General features: G+C 35.5%; 1 protein-coding gene across 2 annotated transcripts in view; it reads left to right on the top strand.

Annotated features, from left to right (window-relative positions):
• The window catches only part of LOC121727440 (phosphatidylinositol 4-kinase beta), an 83,102-nt gene that overhangs the window by 24,590 nt on the left and 37,901 nt on the right, over positions 1–20,611 (top strand). Inside the window, exons 1-2 of one of the 2 annotated variants that reach the window (XM_042115296.1) lie at positions 18,208–18,527; positions 18,635–19,547. In XM_042115296.1, the coding sequence (XP_041971230.1) occupies positions 18,472–18,527; positions 18,635–19,547 (969 nt within the window). In that variant the 5' untranslated portion in view covers positions 18,208–18,471. Of the gene's footprint in view, positions 1–18,207; positions 18,528–18,634; positions 19,548–20,611 lie in introns of those variants that run through there. The other variant, XM_042115294.1, reaches the window with a different exon arrangement.

Genomic DNA, 20,611 nt, shown 5'->3' with positions numbered 1-20,611 from the left:
GAGATTTTGACATTATGAGACGAGAGTGAGATATCTCGTTGGCGTATGCTATAGGCAGGCTGGCTGGCGCTTCACAGTTTGACGAAATAAGGACACGAACACAATAGTAGCGCCACTAAGCGGCATTTTATTTATAGCTTGAAGCACTCGTAATAGTGTCTATATCTTTAATAGTCAGTTTTCTAAACATGTAGGTCGTCTGTGTGCCTGTCTATAGCAGATAATAAGTGACTGATTGATGACAGTGTGATCTGGTAACCCATTGTGATGGTATCTGGATCGCCTCGAGAGTTGATGGCTTGGGAAGAAAATTCAATGCTGCAAACACTTTCCCACTAATAATATGGATTGTGCGGAGTTTCTACAACTACCTAGCTTTTTACTTGTCATTTGGAGAGGCAAGTGGATGAAGAGCTCATTTTGAACTAACCTTGTGGGTTGTGACCTTTTTGTGACTTAGCTACTTCATCATCTGGCTAGGTATCTACATCTTCATCTCGCTGGCTATTCATTACATCCAATTTTTTTATTTCCAATCATTTTCCCGATCCTAAAGCTTCCATTCAAATATCTACAAAGAAAACGAACATTTTCAAATTGTTACCTAAATCCTTGACCCACATCCATTTACGAGTTACGTCTTCATTTATTTGCACTTTGCAGCTACATGCATTAAGGTCCACTTGCACAGATCTAGGTTAAAGGTAACCCCTGATTAAACGTTATCTCTTTCGTGAAATTTATGAAGAATGTAAGAGACAACACACTATTTAAGCCGGTATTAACTTTAACCTAGATCTGCGCAAGTGGACCTAAGAGTACAGTAATATGTGTGTCATACAAGTGTAGCCATAATGTAGCACAAACATTCGGTAAGCGATGACCTTTGTGTGAAACTGCATTCAAACAACATTCCTCTGACGCACATCGTACGCTAACTCTAAATATAAACTCACCTTATCATAGTGTGAATAACACAGAAAGAATAGAATAGAATAGAATAAGCGTTTATTTGCAGCTATAACTATAAAAATACATAATAAAATGAAAAAATAAAAATAAAAGATACGAAATCGCTGAATTATCAATAAATATTAAATGAGTACATTAGCCGCAAATTGGACCAAGCTCGGCAGTGTTGGAACACCCATAGGTAGTTCCAACGCCGGTCTTCCGCTTGACCCATTCCGTGACCTCACAGCCGTTCCAACTTTTTTGTGACACAAGTCCTACATATCACTATTTAAATAAAATCAACTTTAAATAAACATATTTCACCAATCATAAAATATAACTAAAATAATAATAATAATAATAAAAACAATTAAATTCATTTCAATCTTAACAACAATAATTACATTACTTAAAATTTAATTGCAAATATCTATACCAAATTATATTATTATTATTGTGAATAAAAACCTTTTGCATTAAAATATTTACAGTAACAATTAAAAATTCAAATAAAATAAAATATATAAAAAAAAATCTAAAAAAAAAACTGCATAGATATACAAATCAAAAAGAAGGCGAAGGAAATCGATTACTGACAAGACATCAAAATGTTTTGTTATGACTTATGACAGAAACGGTCCAATGTAGAAGGTACCTACTCGAGTTTATTGGATTCGGAGTAGGAGACTATCAAATATCAATAGACTAGTAACATAGGATATAGTTAGTTCTCGCAAAACCGAAACCAATATCGCAAGTCCAAAACTACATACTGATATTTGTTGAGACGTCGTAGTCCTTTAGATGAACAATATTAATGACTATCTCTAAGATATATTATGTATACTTATATCGGATCGTCGAGCGGTATTAGGAACTGATTCAATGACTGTGGAATAACATTGCATTCATCCTCCATGATTGTGGGCGTACATTAGGTGCTGAAATAAAGATGTGATTAACCAGATATCGTCAGATTTGGAGCCGTTGGTTTGGTTTGGGAGTTTGGGAGGTGCCGTTATGTATAAAATAATGCTTAATACGAAAGCATATTTTAATTGTAATATTCAAGTCCAATAAATTATTATTTATTATACATGTTATAAAATATAGGACAGGCAATGTAATAAGTACGTAATAGGTTACATAACGTCAGAATAAAAATGGGGATAGAGAAATCGATAGCCACGAAGATTTATTAGCGATAAGGCTCTCTATCAGTCGAAGAAGATTACAGAAGCCGTAAAGTTACGTAGATAACTTTTGAAACGCAGTAAGTACGCCTTACATTTTCATACTGTGCAAAGTTTAATCAAATTGACTCCGCAAGTGAGCCAAAAACTTTGTATCCCTTTTGACGAAAAATGGGGAAACGTAGGTGAATGAAATTTTGCACAGTATAGTTTATATGGTGAAGGAGTGCATCGAGCTAATATTATTTTGAAATTATGCTTTTATCATACATTTTTTTAACAAATAAAACATTACACACACAACAACACACACACTAGGAAAAATGACAGATTTTTGAGTGACAAGCCTACACATACGAATTATACTCTTTTATTTATGGTTGAAGTCTGTTGACAACAAAGTGACAAATTGAAAATGGATTATAGTTTTTTTTTATTGAATCTTAGATACTATTAGACAATGCTTACACGGCCAGTCTGAGATCAGCTGAGTCCCAGAGACAAGAGTTGAAAAAAATATGATGAAGTCAATATTTTTAGTCCTAATGTCGTTGAAACTAAGGTCGAATTTCGACCATTGGGCGATCTCTAGTATATCTAAATTAGAAAAAGAAAATTGGTGTCTGGGATTTGAATCGGCAAAACTGTTTCGGTAACTATTACTCATTCGCTTAGCGCTAAATAATATTAGAGATCAACTAATGCGATGTTTTATTGACTGTGTAACATCTTACGTCAATCATACTGCAATTTTCTCAGACGTCTGCGAAAATACTACGAAGTTTCCGAATTGGAACCGCATTTTGGGTCGAAATGACAGCCACTAAGTCAGATTGGCAATGCTTTTCTTGTCCTATTAAATACATATGTACAACCAAATGTACAAGGTTAACTTGAACAAACGAAAATATAATTCGTCTAGCTATAGAATATTGGTTGAAAACAAAACATACACCGATATATTTCGGTATTTAGCCAGAATTGAATTGACAGTGCATTGACATTCAGAATGAGGACGGGCAACCCTCTTCATACCCGGATTCCATATTGATTGAACCACAATACAGAATCAGGTTAAGATGGTAAAAGGTCAAAGCTCTACATACATGTGGTTCATTGATTATATTATGATTAGAGGTTCAAACTTCGGTTCAAATTCCCCAAAGGTAGCACTTCTTTTGGGAGAACAATAAACTTATGTTTTTTTTTAATCTAACCAGCTTAAGCGAACTAATGCCTGTTTTCACCAACAGTCTCCTAATAAAATATCTCATAAAACAAACACATTTAACAAAAAGTGATGTTTTGCAAAAGTTCGTACGTCCTAAGGACGAACGTGACACACAAAAATTCGTGAAATCTTGAAGGATATGTACCCTTAATGGCCGCAAGGGGACCTCTTAGCGTTAGGTTTTTTTTATATATTCACACCCCCCTAACATTATTAAGGCTTGTTATTATTCTTGTAATTATTTCTTTTTTCTTTTCTTTTTATTTCTTTTAGCCTTTTTTAATGATTTCTTACATAAAATCGAAAAGAAAAAGAAATTGTATAAGTGTGACAAGAAGCATTGTCACACTTATACAATTTCTTTTTCTTTTCGATTTTTCATATTATAGCCTATGTAAAATTATCCTTCATACAATATGATTCCAATAATCAGTTTCTTACAATTTTCCATTTGTGGTACAGCAATTTTGTATTTTCCATTTAATAAATTTCTGATTAATAAAATTCCAATGTCTTAGCGTTAGGTTAGGAAGCGGTTGGTGAAAACAGGCATTAGACCGTCAGTAACATGCGTTTACCTAATCAGCTATACTCACACTTAACGGGGTCAGGGTGGTGTAACCAGCTTCACCTCTAAATATAGATGATGGAGATTCGGCTGTGGAGTCCAATACTCCGTCACGAGGGGTGGGCACAATGGACGGAAATAGTCAATCAGTTCTCACACAAGGGGGCCACGGAGTCCGAATACCAAATGCTACTAGGCCCACTTTATAATCATCATCGACGCTAGAATATTTTTTCTTTTAGTTCGATCTGACTAAAGAATGGATAATGAGAAAGCTAGAAGACAATATTATCTATATTTCTCTATATTGTGGGAGACGGTAGTCTTAGGTAATAGGTAGGAACTTAAACGTTATAATATTTTGTAATTGCTGCTTTACTAAACTGTGTTTAAATCTGGCTAAAGTGTGAAGTGAGAAATGTTAGGTCATTGGATTTATATTCGAGTTAAAACAGTCTTGTGTTAATTACATGTAACTCGCTCAAATCTACCTGTTACAGATTTAGGCGTAATCAAAATAACACAGGTCAACAATAAATTTGGTGCCTGAAAACCAAAAGCTGTTTCTGTAAGAACTTTGTGCCCCGATCACATGTTTCTAAGAAATTTTCTTTCTATCAGCTCAGGTTTTTAAGATATTTCATTCCAAAGTTCTAGATTCTTGAAGAATCTAGACTAAAATTCTAGATTCTTGAAGAATCTAGAATTTTAGTCTTTTTCAGAATCGCTTTACAACTATTGAAATAATTTATTTTCATGAGTTTTGATAAAATATGTTTAGTAAATATACACAATATCTATTATTTAGATCTCAATTTAAATTGCATATTATATTTAGTTATTAAAAGAGAGTTGTAAACTAAACTTTCTTTTTTCATACAAAAATTGTTACTCCACGTAGTATCAGCTAGGTAAAGCATTTTGAAAACCGTCATAATATTGGGGAAATTAGTCATAACTCATTGAAACAAGTTACATTCTCAATAAGAAGTGTCTCCCTCTGGCATACATATTACAAAACTAATAAAAATGAATACTTTCAACAGCAATGTGATTCTGAAATGGGCTAAAATGCGAGATTTTTGAAACTTTGGAATGAAATATCTTAAAAATCTGAGCTGATAGAAAGAAAGCTTCATAGAAACATATATCGTGCACACAAAACTCTTATAGGAACTGCTATTAGTTTGCAGGATACAAATTTTTTTCGATTTTGTTGACCTGTAATAATTAAAGCCTTATACGTACAGCTGCAACTTGACAAGTGTTTTCGTATGTCGAGTTGTTTTCATGAATAAACAACATACGCGTACCCAGAATGGTAAAAACACTCGAAGTTTCAGATAAATTATCGTAATTAACTGCTGGCTGGCAAGTTTTTTAATCACGCCAAAAACTTTATTTGCCCATTTTCAATTTATAACATAATTCCATCAGGTCCAGAATTTTTGTATAGAAGATGAATCAAGTTTTAATTTCGACTTCTCTCGATTGAATACGCCTAATTTCGGTCCCTCTAAATTTATAACTTCGTGTCCAAAACTTTCCCTACCCGATTTGTGAGCAAAATGTTGGTTTCCAAGTAGAGTCTGACCTTATGATATTAATGCTTAGAATTCAATTGATCTTTCAATTTCACTAATAAATCTTTCGTGCATTTAATGTCGATGGATACAGGCATTTCCTTCGTATGTTTATAATGAGTAGATAGTGGATAAATGAGGTGTTATAACAGTACCAAGTCGAGCGATATTATCGTTGTAGTCACCTTGAGATACTCTGCTTTAGACGATTCAGTGAGGCCGGCAGACACGCTTACCTCATAATCCGTTTTAGTGCAATCGCACTCAAGTGGTCTAACATTGAATGATAGAACTTACTTATCTAGGAGGGATTAGAATAGTACAGAGCCACTTGGATGGTTGTGAAAATAAAAGGGCAGTATTACGAGTATATTGTTTCCGGAATTACGAAGCTACGAGTTTTTTTTTAGTTCTTTAGTGTTTAATTTAAAGGCAACTTATATTATAATGTAGATATTAAATAAATGAAATATCTATTTTTAGCCAATAATTTTGTTTGAGGTATTCTTAGGAACGAAGAAAGATTTGAAAGAAAGCGAAAGCCGAAACAAAGGGACCATTTATCGGAATGTGCATCGATTTTGGATATTCTAAATTTAGAGCAAACATTAGTTGTGGGAGTTCGTTAGTGTGTCGTAGCCGTGTCACCCCTCGTTATTCATAATTATTGCGTCGTCATGCGTGGCGGCTGCGTTTTTAACATACCATTGTACGCGGAGGAAATGATCTAATTGGCTGTTATTGCCGCGAGAGGAAATCGAATTTTTTACACTCTGATCGCCATTGTTCGCGCGACTCGCTGTACAATCGTAGAAAAGCTTTGTTTGTAGCACTACGCTCAAATTCCGTTCCGTTTCCACTCCTAGAATAAATTAGAAGCACTTCACTCGGTGTTTACTTAGTCCCGAACTTTTTACGGACATCGGTGCCGGTTCAATGGAAATTGCGTGTTGTAATTTTTTATGCGATGTCGTTACTCCAGTTCATGTCACTTATTGGAACATAAAATTGATTTATGAAATATTTGTATTGCAATACGCAGGCGAGCAGCTAGTCGGTATCATCAATCTCGGTCACATCATTCCTCATTTGGTTGACATTTCGATATCTGTTTGCTGCTAGATACAAATAGCTATTAAATATCTCTTTAGATAAGAATGACTAAATATTATCTATCTATGTGTGAAGTTTGAAACTTTCTCCACAGCAATAAATTCGGCTTTATCAGGGTCTTGTCTAAATAGTTATTAATGTCCGTCAATAGAATGTTCCTTTATTATTTTCCTGTTTTGTTTAAAAAGCCTTTAAAAGTTTTTTTTAGATGGTATCAGCATCTAAAACTTTGATTATTTACACAATGGTCTCTTTTTGTTGTAAATACATAGGTTGTAGTTGAGTCGTAAGTGCAACATTTCTATCATAATACAATCAAAATTATATTTTTAATACAATCAAAATTATGTTTTACACGTGCGTTGTGTTCGTTTCGACATTTCTTTTTACAATCGCATTGTTTCTTTGCGTTGCGGCTCGTGTTACAATAGTGTTACTAGTATCCATTGTCACCGTTCAAGGAAATGCTTATTTTCATTCAAGCGTGATTCATTTCATTATAACTAGCACAATGATATTATTAAGTTAAGCGATCGTAACGGGACTTTATGTTACTCGTCGTAATTTTATCACCATCGTCCGTCAAAGCTTACTAAGATGCATCTGAAGAACGGAAGAGTTCTCCTCTTCCGTTCTTCAGACGCATCTTAGTAAGCTGTTGCTGGGTTTATCAGAACAAACGATAAGAGTTTTAGTATCCCTTACTTATTTATAGCTACTCGATTATGTAATAATCTTTTTTTCGTTTTAAAGTCACATGTATTAACTGTTAACTGTAAGAGTAAAAAGCGAATCACGTAACTTGGTTAAATAATATCCACACTTTCTCCATTCTCTTCGATCCGAAAATTTACTTTTATCTTTGAACACGAAACACTTGGTTTTACTTTGTCTTCTTATGGCATACAAGATGCAAGTTAAAAAATAATTAATATTCAACACTGTTTACATTTTAATTAGGTTTTCGTGCTATACGTAACACTTGATTAAATTATGGATCAGGCTGTTGATGAAGATGATTATGATTAATGATCGATGAAGTGCATCTAAACCTGGCATTGGATTGGATTTCAACTCATTTTTTAGGCCAATAATTAGCCGATAGGAATTCGGCCCCATTTTCTAACAGGTATGTTTTGGTGGTATTAACAATTTTCCATAATTTCAGTCATAAGTTTTAAGTAAGTATGTACTATCTTTTTAAAATCTGAACTCGATTGTTTGGTAATCAAAAATGTTACCGTGAGTCTCGAAACGATACACTTGTAATTTTTGCACGGCAGCTGCCTATATTCGCAACTAGCGGATACGGGCCGACCGTTTTTATGTTTTCATCTGGCGGCTATCTCCATACAATCTCAACAGATGGTTCCGAGCAACCAATCCGAGCGCTTCATTCAACAGCTGTATACACAGCGCCGAAATTGTTAAGTGCAACCTTACATGATCATACTCAATTTGATCGATGTTATTCTTACGCGACGGCGCTAGGAGGGTTATGGGCTTCAAGTGGTTTAGGTCACGGACGTAAAAAAAGTACGGACGTAACCTTCTCTAATCACGAGTGAAGCCTAGTTATGGCCGCCCGTGTAGGACGTGTGCGTGATATGAGGGTTGCCATATAAATCATAAATTTGTAAAATTTCCCTACTTGTTTTTGTAAACTCAGACAAGTTAAATGTTATTTTTTATACTTAAACATATTTTTATGTTTTTTCGCTTCAGAAATGTAAGCGGTTGTTAAAGATGTCATAATGAAAATATTATTTTTATGACACTATAGATAGAAAAAAAACACATATTACGTACAGAGAAGTATATTATTTTCATAACATTATTAGTAATAATGATTATGTACAAACATTTACAATAATAAAATTATTACTAGCTATTTGACCGAGCTTTGCTCGGTATTCGATAAAACACGAATAAAATGACATTTTCTAAAAATAATTCCTAGCTAGACAAATTTATCGCCCCCGAAACCTATATAAGAAACCTGTATACGAAAAGATATAAGATACTTAAGACCCGTAACCCGTTTCATCAAACAATCAAGTAATTTTAAATAAATAATGGCTTGTTAAATCAGTTAACGGCCTGTTAGAGCTATCGAGAGTTCTACCATGCGCTAACGTCAAATCAAATCACCTAACATGGTGTTAAATTTATTCCTGGTCTAGAGGTCCATTCAATATTATCATTCCTACTAGGTCTCAATGACGCTCGGGTGACTACACCGATAGCACCTTCCCTCCCCTACTACTGAAGGAAATCTAAGACAACAATTTTATCTATGGACGCTTCACACCACGTCAGTCTGACCCCGTGCTAAGTACCTGAAGGACTTGTGTTACGGGTACCAGACAACGGAAATATATTTAATACTGTTATACTATACATATATTTAAGATTTTTATTATATGATACACATATTTAATACACACCCATGACCCAGGAACTTAGAAAAATTTTTGTTCCGTCGGCAGGATTCGAACCCGCGACCTCCGGCTTGTGCCACCGACAGCCCACCCACTGAGCCACAGAGGTCGTCAAACAACAATTATATCCACTTTTGTAAATTAAGAAATTAATAGGGGTGTAGACTATTTTTAGGAAATATATTTATTTTACAGATGTACCATTAAGGAAGTTGATTCCTATGCAATTGACAGACCAACGTTATTTGGTCGAATACTTATGTCAATTCAATGTTAATTGTGATCTGTCGGCTGGGTTTGACGTAACGCAACCAAACTACTTATGTCCCCGATTTGCATAGGAATCAACTTCTCTGATAGTACATAAGTATTTTGTTACACCTAAAAATATGTATAAAAAATAAATACACTCTTATTTCAATTAAAAAAATCACTTATTAAATATAAAAAAATATTATAAAGTTATTAAGTAAAATATGTATTTTCGGTAATTCTATAATGCAAACTCAAAAAAACAATAATTTGTATTAGATTTCGTTTACTGTCTACACCCCTATTATTGTATTCCTGCCTAATTACTGGTCAATAGTATGCTAAATACTTACATGACACTAATAAAAGACAATAAAATTAATTATTTTTTATTTAAAAATAATTTAAAATTTTCCCCGGTTTGGGGAAAATTTCCCCACTTTGTTATGGACATTACTGACCTGTTGAAGTTGAATTAATATTTACATTATTTTATCAAAATACTTTAAAAATATGTTATCTTACCTATGAAATATTATTCCTTGATGTTTTTTGTGTAAGGTTGTATTGTTCTTGCACCATTTTACAACACAAGATGGCATATTTATTTTTATTTATGAATGACAAAGATGTGTCACCGCGATGCAGTCTAATTGCGTAATGGCGGTACGATCGGCTTATTACAGTGCGAGTGTTAGTGCAAGATGTGTACATATGATCGCCTGGGCTTATTAAGGGTGCTTCACTCATTTCTTAATGGCGATCCGTCCGTATTTTTTTTACGTCCGTGGTTTAGGTACCTAAAGATATATTTTCTTTGGCACGCTCCAATGCCCAAATACCTCTTTTAAAAGGATACACCAGGGGCTAGAAAAATTGAAAGTAGGTACAGTGTAAACTCCATGTAACGTCACTCTATTTAACGACAAACTCTCTAAAGCGTCGAAATCAATTGACTTTGGTTGGTTTAGCTTGTCTACCATACAATGGTACACTCTACATAGCATCACACCCACTCAATAGCGTCAGCATTATATACAACAATTGAACAATAAAAAGTACCTTTTAAATTACTAAAATTAGTAAAAACTGCGCAGCTGTGTACTTTTTTTTTGCATTGTTATCCTAGCCCGCAATAAACTCGACTTTCGGCATCATGCATACAGAACTTTCTAAGAAATTAGTCCTTTTGTTTACAAATTGAGATTGATTGCATGTGTAGGCTGTTTTAGGCCCTAGTCCCTACTAATAATAAGGAGTCATGGATTATTAATATCTATTCGTTATCATATTCTCAGTTATACATAACTTGCAAACTGTAAATATGGTTAGTAAAAGAAAATCACTGCATATTGACGAAAAAGTATTGATTTTTCTTCTCTCCATTTAACGACAACTCTATATAACGTCATAAAATGCACGGTCCCTTCAGTGTCGTTATATAGAGTTTATACTGTATTTGAAAATGTATTGCTGTCTCACCAATCTCAAGTCTCCCACCGCAGAGCACGATAGAGGCAACACGACAAAAGTTCTAATAAAAGAACAGAAAATCTTCGATTCGTTGTCCGCTGATTCCTTCTCCAAAACTTAACCGATTTAAGTACTTTTTTCATTAAGAATTAAAACAAGGCTTGAGCTGTGTTGTTATGTTTTATATTTTTTTTGTATATTTTAGTCAGTTTTGTTTTCTGGGTGTTTGAACACAGAGGAAAATCTTGCCATTTTTTTGGGTTTTTGGAGGTTCTTATCTTTTTTAATAATAAAATTATGAAAAAAAAGAAAACATAGGGACATGCTAATAGTGGCCATAGATATTCAGGAAAAAAATCATAACTCTACCGGCATTATCCAGGGAGGAAACAGGGGACAGCGTTTGTATGGGAAAACGGCGGTGTGGAATCCTCTTAATGTGTTCTGTGGCCTAAATGGTTAGTTGGATTTGAGCTTGAGAAGCACCATTAAGTTCCTGTAATTCTGCAGTGGAGTTTTTTGTCTAGTTAGGTTAGCGCATTGCAAGGGACCCTTGCAACCCCTGTGTCAATAATTTTTAAACCTTAGTAGTAAAGATGATTAGGCCCTTTGGTTAATCTTTTTGGGACGACATGTCATATTGGAACAGGTGGAACAGTCTTCTACAAACAATGGTGCTGACGTAAACATGACGTTCGCGATTGTTTTTGCTCGTTTCGTTACGACATTTGACAATGGAAAACGAATTCTTCAATATACTAAAACGATTTGACCACGGACCATAACATTTTTCTCAATTTCAACCTCACGCGGCTATTATTCACGGTTTTGAAAAACGTGACAACAACTTCTAATGGATTCTAGTTAATTTTGATTACTAGTTAAGATTTAGCAAATGCGACTTAATAAAAACTCTGCGGTGACCTTAATTAACTCGAAACCTTTACCACAAAACTGAAGGTGACAGCTAAAATTAACCCAAAAACGCTTGGGTTTAATATTAATTTATACGTCTTTATGTGTATAATATTAGACCAGCCGGGCCGTATATATTTAAGAGATCATTGACAGTGTTGCATAAACTCGTTCTCTAGCGTGCGGTATGATATCATAAACCAGAGGTGATGAAGCCGTACAAGTAGGTGGGGCGGGCTTACTTTCTTATTAAATTAAAGCCATGTCATCGTTCACTGCTGGCGGTGGTAAAAAATTACATGCGTCTTACAATGTTTCACTTACTGCTGTCGCCTTTTGTTTTGTTTTTATATTATCTAGTTCAATTGTTTCTGTAGTCTCTACTTTTTACATTCTAGTTTGGATTCTATATTTTATCTATTGCTATGAATCAGCCTATTCTTGTATAGCCTCAGCCTAGTCTTCTATGAATCAGCCTATTGAATTTTAAAGGGCTCGTGATAAATCATATCTTTGATATTTTGTGTTATACTGAGTTATTTACCTTTGTTATTTAGTCGTTTTTTCTACAAACACCTTCAAATAAGCCCAATTATCTCTGTGGCTTTGGGATAATGTAATTAAATTAGTTGAGCAACTCGTAAAACCATACGATTTCGAAGGTTTTCACGTTTGTACTACGAATTTAATAGCGACAACCTCGAAACTTACATAATGTGAGTTACGGTCCAGAACCGTTAACAGAATTCTCTTAGCCAATCGTCTTCGTATTGCATATTAATCTATTCTATATTACGTGATTTACGAAATATTTAATCACACATTCGAGTTTTGACACCGTATTAAAACACGGGATTTTCCGTGTGTGTTGTATTTATTTTATTATTGCCGTTACAGAGTTAATATACGTGAATGGGACATTTAAAACACGATTCGCTGAAATCCGTATTAAATACAGCTTGCACAAATTTTGGCCGCGTACCTGATAGCATAGGCCCTAGGGTTTGGGGGCTTTAAGGCTGTCAAAGCCTCAGTAGCACTCTCCGTTGGCGATGGTTTCAGGTTTCTGGTCGTTTGAACTCAGTAGTCACCATCGAGCTATATATTGATCGTATTCGGCCTTCAAAATGTATGATTAAGCTTCGTTTACTTTTTCCAAGCGAATGGGCACAAAACGGCCGATTGGATGCATATATAAGCTAACGAAATTGTGTCATCAATCAAGCCGGCTGCCTGATTACTGTGATGTTGCAAAACGTAAAGTAATTAGCGACCTACCAATATCTATTACATTTTATATTAAGTATAATTATGTTTCTTTCAAAGTTATTACATACAGAATTAAACAAACTGCTGGAATTTACATCAATTTTCCGTCTAACCTTAAAAAGGCACCTTGTTTTCTACGTAGGGCAGTTATTTTTTCCAATAGTTAGAGCATGTTCGTTAATTGAATAACATAATATTGAGAAACTTTAAAAAACAGGAAACTAAATACATAATATATAAAAATATATGTATTTTGTAACAGTGTTTATAAAAAAAAAACTGTTGGTTACACTATGCGGCTACTTTTAACAAGGCAACCCAACATTAATCCATTCTATACGTTCTGAAGATTATTTTAAAATATATTTGATCGAAAAAAACGATTCATGCAGAATTTTACGGTCGGATCTTAGGATATTAGTGCTTCGACGTAGACAGGTAATCTTACTAGTTACTACTAATGTGTTTCTTTAGTACGATTAAATAAGTAAGAAACGATTAAAAGAAAAAATATTTTTTATAATTAACCTTTGTTATAATAAATGCTTGACCCACAAGAGAACTAATTAATGTGCCTCAGGATATACATCGTGTACACGGATGGGTTTTATAATTCGAGTTAGTCTAGAAAAGCCTTATTACGCAGTCTCGTCACACGGGGACGGTATCGGTAGAGCGTCGACGGAAGAGACACCACTAAAGGTTATATTCTCTTTACAATGACGACTTCCTCGAGTAGCCCATTATAGCAGGACAATGACCCTGCGGAACTCCCTGGGAATTTTACTGTTGCTGCACACAGGGGGACTTTAATAGCCCGTATTAATAAGTAATAATTGAGTGATAACATCCATGGTCGTTGGTGCGATTGATATTGGTTTAACTACACCCGTATGAGTAACAGCTTTGGAATAATTGATTAAAAAAATGTGATTAAGTAATTCAGTTTCATTTGAAAATCCAATGTGAGGTTCCTTTCCGTTCAAACCTCTAGGTCCACTAAACTTGATCCTTTAAACATGATCTCTATCGTTGGATATTCAATGAAATAGATAACAAGTTTTATATGCTTACAAGATTAACTCAGATATGGGAAAATATGTTTTCAAAGTTTTAAATACCTATTTCTTCACGCCAGTAGGTACTGCTAGCAGACGCAGACGCAAAACCTTGCTTATTATCTCGCTCTGTTTCCTCCATACGTATTTCGTTGAGTTAATTGTATAAGATGAACATGTCTATCTTATCTTAAAATCATTCCTCGCAACCAAAACTATGGTTAGCATTACGAAAAACTTGATTGGCAAGGACAATGTGTAATTGAGTTGACATGGGTTTTTCCAACGGAAGAGACAAAATGTCATTCTTTCCCAATCTGACATTTATTTAATCTATTCTTCCGTAGAAAGGATTCCTTTTTTGTCTGTGGCTAATGGCTAGCAGGGCTAGCATCAGCAGTAATTTAATTGTGGGTACCAGTATTTCTTTCACTGTTTGAGGATCATTATAATGTTTTCGAGACCACTGAACCTCATGTAAATCAGCATCAACGTTAGTAACCATTAACCCTAAAACTGTGGAGTTTCCTGGGAGGCACAGGAATACCTAACAAAGATCGATAGTGGAAAAACTTTCTTGAATCTATTGCTTCAATGTTACCGTTTGGTGATAAAAGTGATGTTTGGTTGGCATATTTAGCAATCACGTGCCTGAGAGTTTACCCTGTTCATTAGTTGTATATAATAATTCTTCCTCGGTGTGTGAACCAACATTAATAATTATGTGGGTGTCGGCCGTTTCGTGAGTCTATTATTATGGTATGATGTTCTATTACCTGAATTTATAGCGCGGGGTTGGGTCGATTAACCTAATTATTTGTGTATGGATAATATTGTGTATTTTACTGAACATGCTAGTTGGTTGAAATCTAGTGAACTGGTCTACGTTTCCTGTTGAAGTTAACGAGTTAATTGCAATTTGTAAATTTGCCTTTCCACAAGATGATTATCACTCAAAGTGCCAAATACGCGTTAAAATTTCCTTCGTATGTTAATATCTTTTTCAATGGAAAGTTAAACATACGCTCTATACTGGAGCAAAGGAATTCGAGTAAAAGTAATAATTTGGCGTAACCTTCTCGACGAAATTACAGCAATAAGCGGCGGCGATGAAGTAATTCTTTTTAATTGTAGACAGTAATGGTGGTAATGGCAATAGTGAAATGTACGAAATGTTAAGAGAGCGCGTTCGAATGTTCGAATAACTGTTAGCGGCAAGGTCGGAAATTCACTTTCGCTTCTTCACGATTCGTTATGCACGAACTTCACACAGATATCTATTACTGGATCGCGTAACGAGACATAAGTGAAGTCATCAGCAGATGTCCGTACTTAGAAGTTAGACCTTCTACTATAAAAAAATATTGAAAAAATAATTTTGATAATTTGTAAGCCTACTATCGAAAAATTTTAATTACAATAATAATGAAGAATAGCGTAATATTAGTTTATTGTGACTAAATAATAAAATAACAACTTAATTATGAGAAAAAATAATTTGTTTAAATGATTGAATACAAAAATTGAATCATCTCTTACATTATTAGGGGTGAATGAAACCTATGTAAACTAAAAAGTGACGTAAGACCCATAGAATTTATTTCCATGTTTGTAGAATAACAAATTCGCTAGTTATACATATAAAACGGCTATTGACATAGATAACAGTGTCGAAACTCAACACTACTTATTATGATATTAAAGTTAATTTTAACCAACAATAATTTGAATAATGATTTGATACCCATGCATTTATTTGAATATTAAAATTCAGTTTATGAATATTAATAGTATTATTTTATAATACTACCTAAAACGAATTAAAGGTTTCGTTGAAAATTTTACTTCCTTTCTTTTTTTGAGAATGTTAATTCCAATTTCGTTTTGGTAAATAAGTACTTTACTATGATCCTTATTTAAAAATAATGTTTTGATTTTATTTTTGTAAACGAGTTATTTTAATCGTTGTTGGATGGTTGATAACCTTGGTTTGCTGATTATGTGTAAGTAGAGTAGGTACTCTAGGTAGGTAATGATTTATTACATTAGTTAGCATTTTAGATCCGTTTAGGCCAAATTTCGCTTTTGTATACATAGGAGCATATTGAAAAGATACAACGTCTTTACATGCGCCTGGATCTGAAATAAAGGTTGTTGAAAATCACGATAATTTTAGAATTTTGCTCATATCTTCTGTAAAATAGCATTAATACTAATTCCAGTTTCTTTTCATTACGAGTACCATCAATACCACCAATGCTTTGTTATGATTTGCAAATTAATTTCAATGAATTCGCACTCAATGTTTGCAATGTCAGCAGTAAAGTGTAAACAAATACGTAATTTCCAATTGAAGCGATTGTTGTAATGGCGCACAAGTGGCGCACCAATTCCCTGAATACTCCCTATTGAACTGTGACCCTCACGATTGTGGAGATCAGCTGAAACGTGAAGTTTATTGTGTATCTGCGTCACAACTTACTGCAAACAATTGTTTTCAACCTTTAGCAGAAGTCACTAATTAATACTGAGGAAGCCTCCTTTCAAATGCAATCGCTACACTCTAGACTAGAAGATTCCTTGGTTCTGTGTTTTACCTCAGTCAATATTAATTTTGTTCTATGTATTTTACTTCACCCGTTATTTTAAAAGCAACTGTTCAATCCAAAGTAGTCAGAGTAACATTAACTTCCTTAACTATAAGCTTGGTATGTATTACCATATTTCAAATGGAACTTTATCTCGGCTTAATGCAGTCAGTCAAAGCAGTAAAAGTAAAGTAGTACCGCTCCGCTCGTGTCCGTTACGAGAAGTCAGGTGTATTTAAATTGAGTTTCCAGGAACCGTTGGCACTAGTTGCGAATTTTATTTGGACTTTCGCGTTGGTCTTTATGATCTCATCCCCGGTTTTTATGAACAGTCGTAATTTATTTAAAACGCCTCGTCTGTTCGCCGCGGTTTGAAGATTACGATATTCCGTGTTTATTATGGTTGGCCGCTGCTCGGAAATTATATTGAAAAAGTATAGTGGCAATGAAATGAAGCGTCAATTTGGCATTGTTCCACGATTCAATGGCAGGCATTAATCGATCGCTAAACGTTCTTTAGTTTATAACTGCTCGTAATGCGTTTTTATTCTCGTTAATATAGGGGATTCCTCGTTTTTTCGCTTGCCGCTCCATTACTTAATTTGCTTCCTCGCCCGCAGTACATGTAAAATGAATTAAATCTATCAATGAAAGCCGTACCACCCTGTTCACGGATTACAATCGTAAGGGCCATTGAGAGTGACTCATTTTGGAGTTGGACAAACGCAGAGCGTTTTTTGCTCCGAGTACAATAAATTGTTTGGTTAGGCTCCCTCGACGCTTGAATACCGTTAACTCTGGGCACATCTGTTCTATAGGCGTTCCACACGCCCCACACTGATTATTATCTAAAAATAAGCGGTGTTAATATGTTCCCGGGATGAACACTTTATGAAATGCTTACTCGCTGAAATGGGAGCCCGCTTAACGCTTCCAATTCCCTTGCTTTCTCTAAAATTAGGTCATCAATATATGTTACGTCGGTCTGGACATTTTAAACATATTGGAGCGGTCTATTAATCTATTAGGCGTTTGATCGTAAATCTAGAAAGATTTTAAATTTTATCGAAAGGAATCGTTGATCATAGTTGTGGAACTAAATTGCTTACGATTATAACTGTTAAGACCGTTGTTTTAAGTGATTAAATATTCTCAGCTGAACGTTTAACACGCTGCAATACCTATTCAGGAACTCTAGAATACATTTCTTGAATATTAATTTGAAATTCATGTTATCCATATACGACATCCAATCATTGCAACACCGTTCCTCATATAAGTTTACTGTCAATAACTTTACCGACACGTGACTCCGGTTACAAACTGCCTAGCCCAAGGTTTCTCTCAATATTTGCGTAAATTTTGTGTTAAAAATTACCCAATGAGCACTATGTGGGTTCCGCCATCGAGATTGAGATGGGAGAAGTCGGTCAAGAAACTTTTGGCCAGCTACAATCTTTGTTTACAATTTTCTGCGTTGTTTGGACGCGCTTCGCTCGTAATCGAGGTGATCTTTATTCGACTGGTATGCGGCGCGGCGTGTCTGTTCACTGTTGACTGTTGTATTGCGTAAAACAGTTTCGTGTGCGGCCCGCGCGCGGTCGGTCGTGTTCTCGGTATGGTTACTGACGTTACTGTGTTTCAACGCGCGTCATGATATACGGCGGGCCTCGCTGCTCTCATTGTTTTAACGCCGAGTGCCGACCATTAACTCACTAAAATCATGTCTGTGCAAGGACATTTATTGAATAATGTTTAGTGCTATTTATACGATGCGTGTATAACTAAGGCTGTGTGTTGTTGTTTTGTTTCTGTGGATATTCAGTGTCACAAATGGTTAGGAAAATTATCGTCGTCGGGATAAGACACTACGAGGATCCTTTTTATAAGTACGTATAATTGACGTTACGAAGATAGATTTTAGGAGTCGATTAGGAACTTAAATTCACGCTAAGATTAACATCGTTTTTAACATCGTTTTTTTCTTTGTTCTCAGGCATGTGACCGGTGCGAACGGGCCGCCGGCAGGATGCGGCCACCAGAGAAACAGATCTCTGGACTCTGTCCTCCAACGGATTCCGGAGGATATGACACCGACGTCCCCGGAAGGCGTGCCACTTCGACTGACCGGCGAAGTGCCCGCGCCGCGCCTGGCGCTACCTCCGGAAATTCCCGCGGGGTCCGACGACTCCGGGATACACACCCCGCCCGACGGAAACGACGAGATACCCTCGTCAGAGGAGCAAAATATCACGCTCGCGGTGGCGAGATCGAGGGAGAGCCTCGATTCGGGGAATCCCCTAGAAGAATTAGACAAACTCCCCGATACCCCCGACACGGTCGTAGAGGAACCACCGGGAAAATCAGTTCTGAGCACGAGCTCGACCAAAAATAAAGACTTTCTCCTTCGGCTCTTCGAAAGTAAACTGTTCGATATGAGCATGGCCATATCGTATCTTCTGAACTCGAAGGAGCCCGGTGTGCAGACGTACCTAGCGAACAAACTGTTCTCGTTTCCACACGAAGACGTAGACTTTTACCTGCCCCAACTGGCCACTATGTACATAGAGATTGGGGACGTGGCTGAAGTTCTGCGGCCGTACTTGGTGTATAGGTGTAAACAAAGTGCGGAGTTTTCCTTAAGACTTGCGTGGTTGTTGACTGCTTTTAGTGGTGACGCGAAGAGATCTAGGGCTACCAAATTAAGAGACTCGATACTAGCCGAGGAGATCAGGCCGGCGACGAAGAGGGGCCACCATAGATCTCAATCGGACGCTTCGGCCCTGAGACTGGCCACCCCGACCGGCAGACACTTGGGTGATCTGGCGTCAGGACGAGCGTTCGACAACGGGTGTTTGTGTGCCGAACAATGCTCCTGCGGCGCGCCAAGGTTAGCGCCACAGACTCATGTAAGCAAATATTATGTTCATTATATTGACTTTTGACACTACTCTAGATATTAGCAGACGTGATGATTGAAAATTTAATTTTCCAATTTTTTTCTTGAACTGTTCCGAATTGCTTTAATGCCTCTAAATTAATTAATGGATAGGTGTCCTAATAACTATACTTACTTGATTTTATTAAGTCGTGATAAACATGTACAAATTGAGTGATGGGGGTCAAAGAATATCCAAGATATCTAAATTTAATTCGTGTTATCAATATTTATCAAAGCTGTAGTAAACAACATGGAAGTAATACAATTTTGAATAGGTACCTTAGAGTTTCCATTAGGTACTAATAAAATTATCAATTTTGAATTTTTATCCTTAACTAGCTGTCCCGGTGAACTTCGTGTCACTTTAAAACCTTCCCTGGACTTCTACGAATATTTTAGACTAAAATCAGCCCAATCCGTCGAGCCGTTTTCGAGTTTTAGCGCGACTAACACATTTGAAAATCCATTTTTATATATATATAGATTATCAATGTTAATATTCGATTTTATATTCAAATAATTCGTAAACTTTGGTAAAGTTTTAATTGTTTACCGTAAGGGTTAATTCTCATTTCGGTGCTGTTGCCTGTTACATACTAACCGCAAGCTCGTTGGGAAGTTTCGTTAAATCACTATGTCTATTTACATTTATTTTCCTAGTTAGCAAACCTGATTGACAGTTTATGCTGAGCACATAATTTTATTCCACTTCCTACTTTTAAACTCGTTTCGTATGTAACTTAACTATATTGCTAAACGGGGACGTTTATATAATATTATGTAGTTGGTGTTGGTACCCAGCACTCGCTAGAACAATGACTGTTATTAAAAGTAATAGTTTTAACGGTGGGACAGATATTGTGATTAAATCTGTTTCATCTTTACTTTCTCTTATCTTCCGAGTGACACGTCTCACGGCAAATTTCTGATATCTTTGTTCTCTAAATTAATGTCGACTGTCGACAAGGAAAGTCATTTTATATTATATAGAAAACTCATCGTATTTTGCATTAAAATTATTAATTTATCGTG

The sequence above is a fragment of the Aricia agestis genome, chromosome 5 (assembly GCF_905147365.1).
Source record: "Aricia agestis chromosome 5, ilAriAges1.1, whole genome shotgun sequence".
NCBI lineage: Eukaryota > Metazoa > Arthropoda > Insecta > Lepidoptera > Lycaenidae > Aricia > Aricia agestis.
Note: the sequence above shows the minus strand (reverse complement) of the source record. Positions and strands in the feature narration are given on the sequence as shown.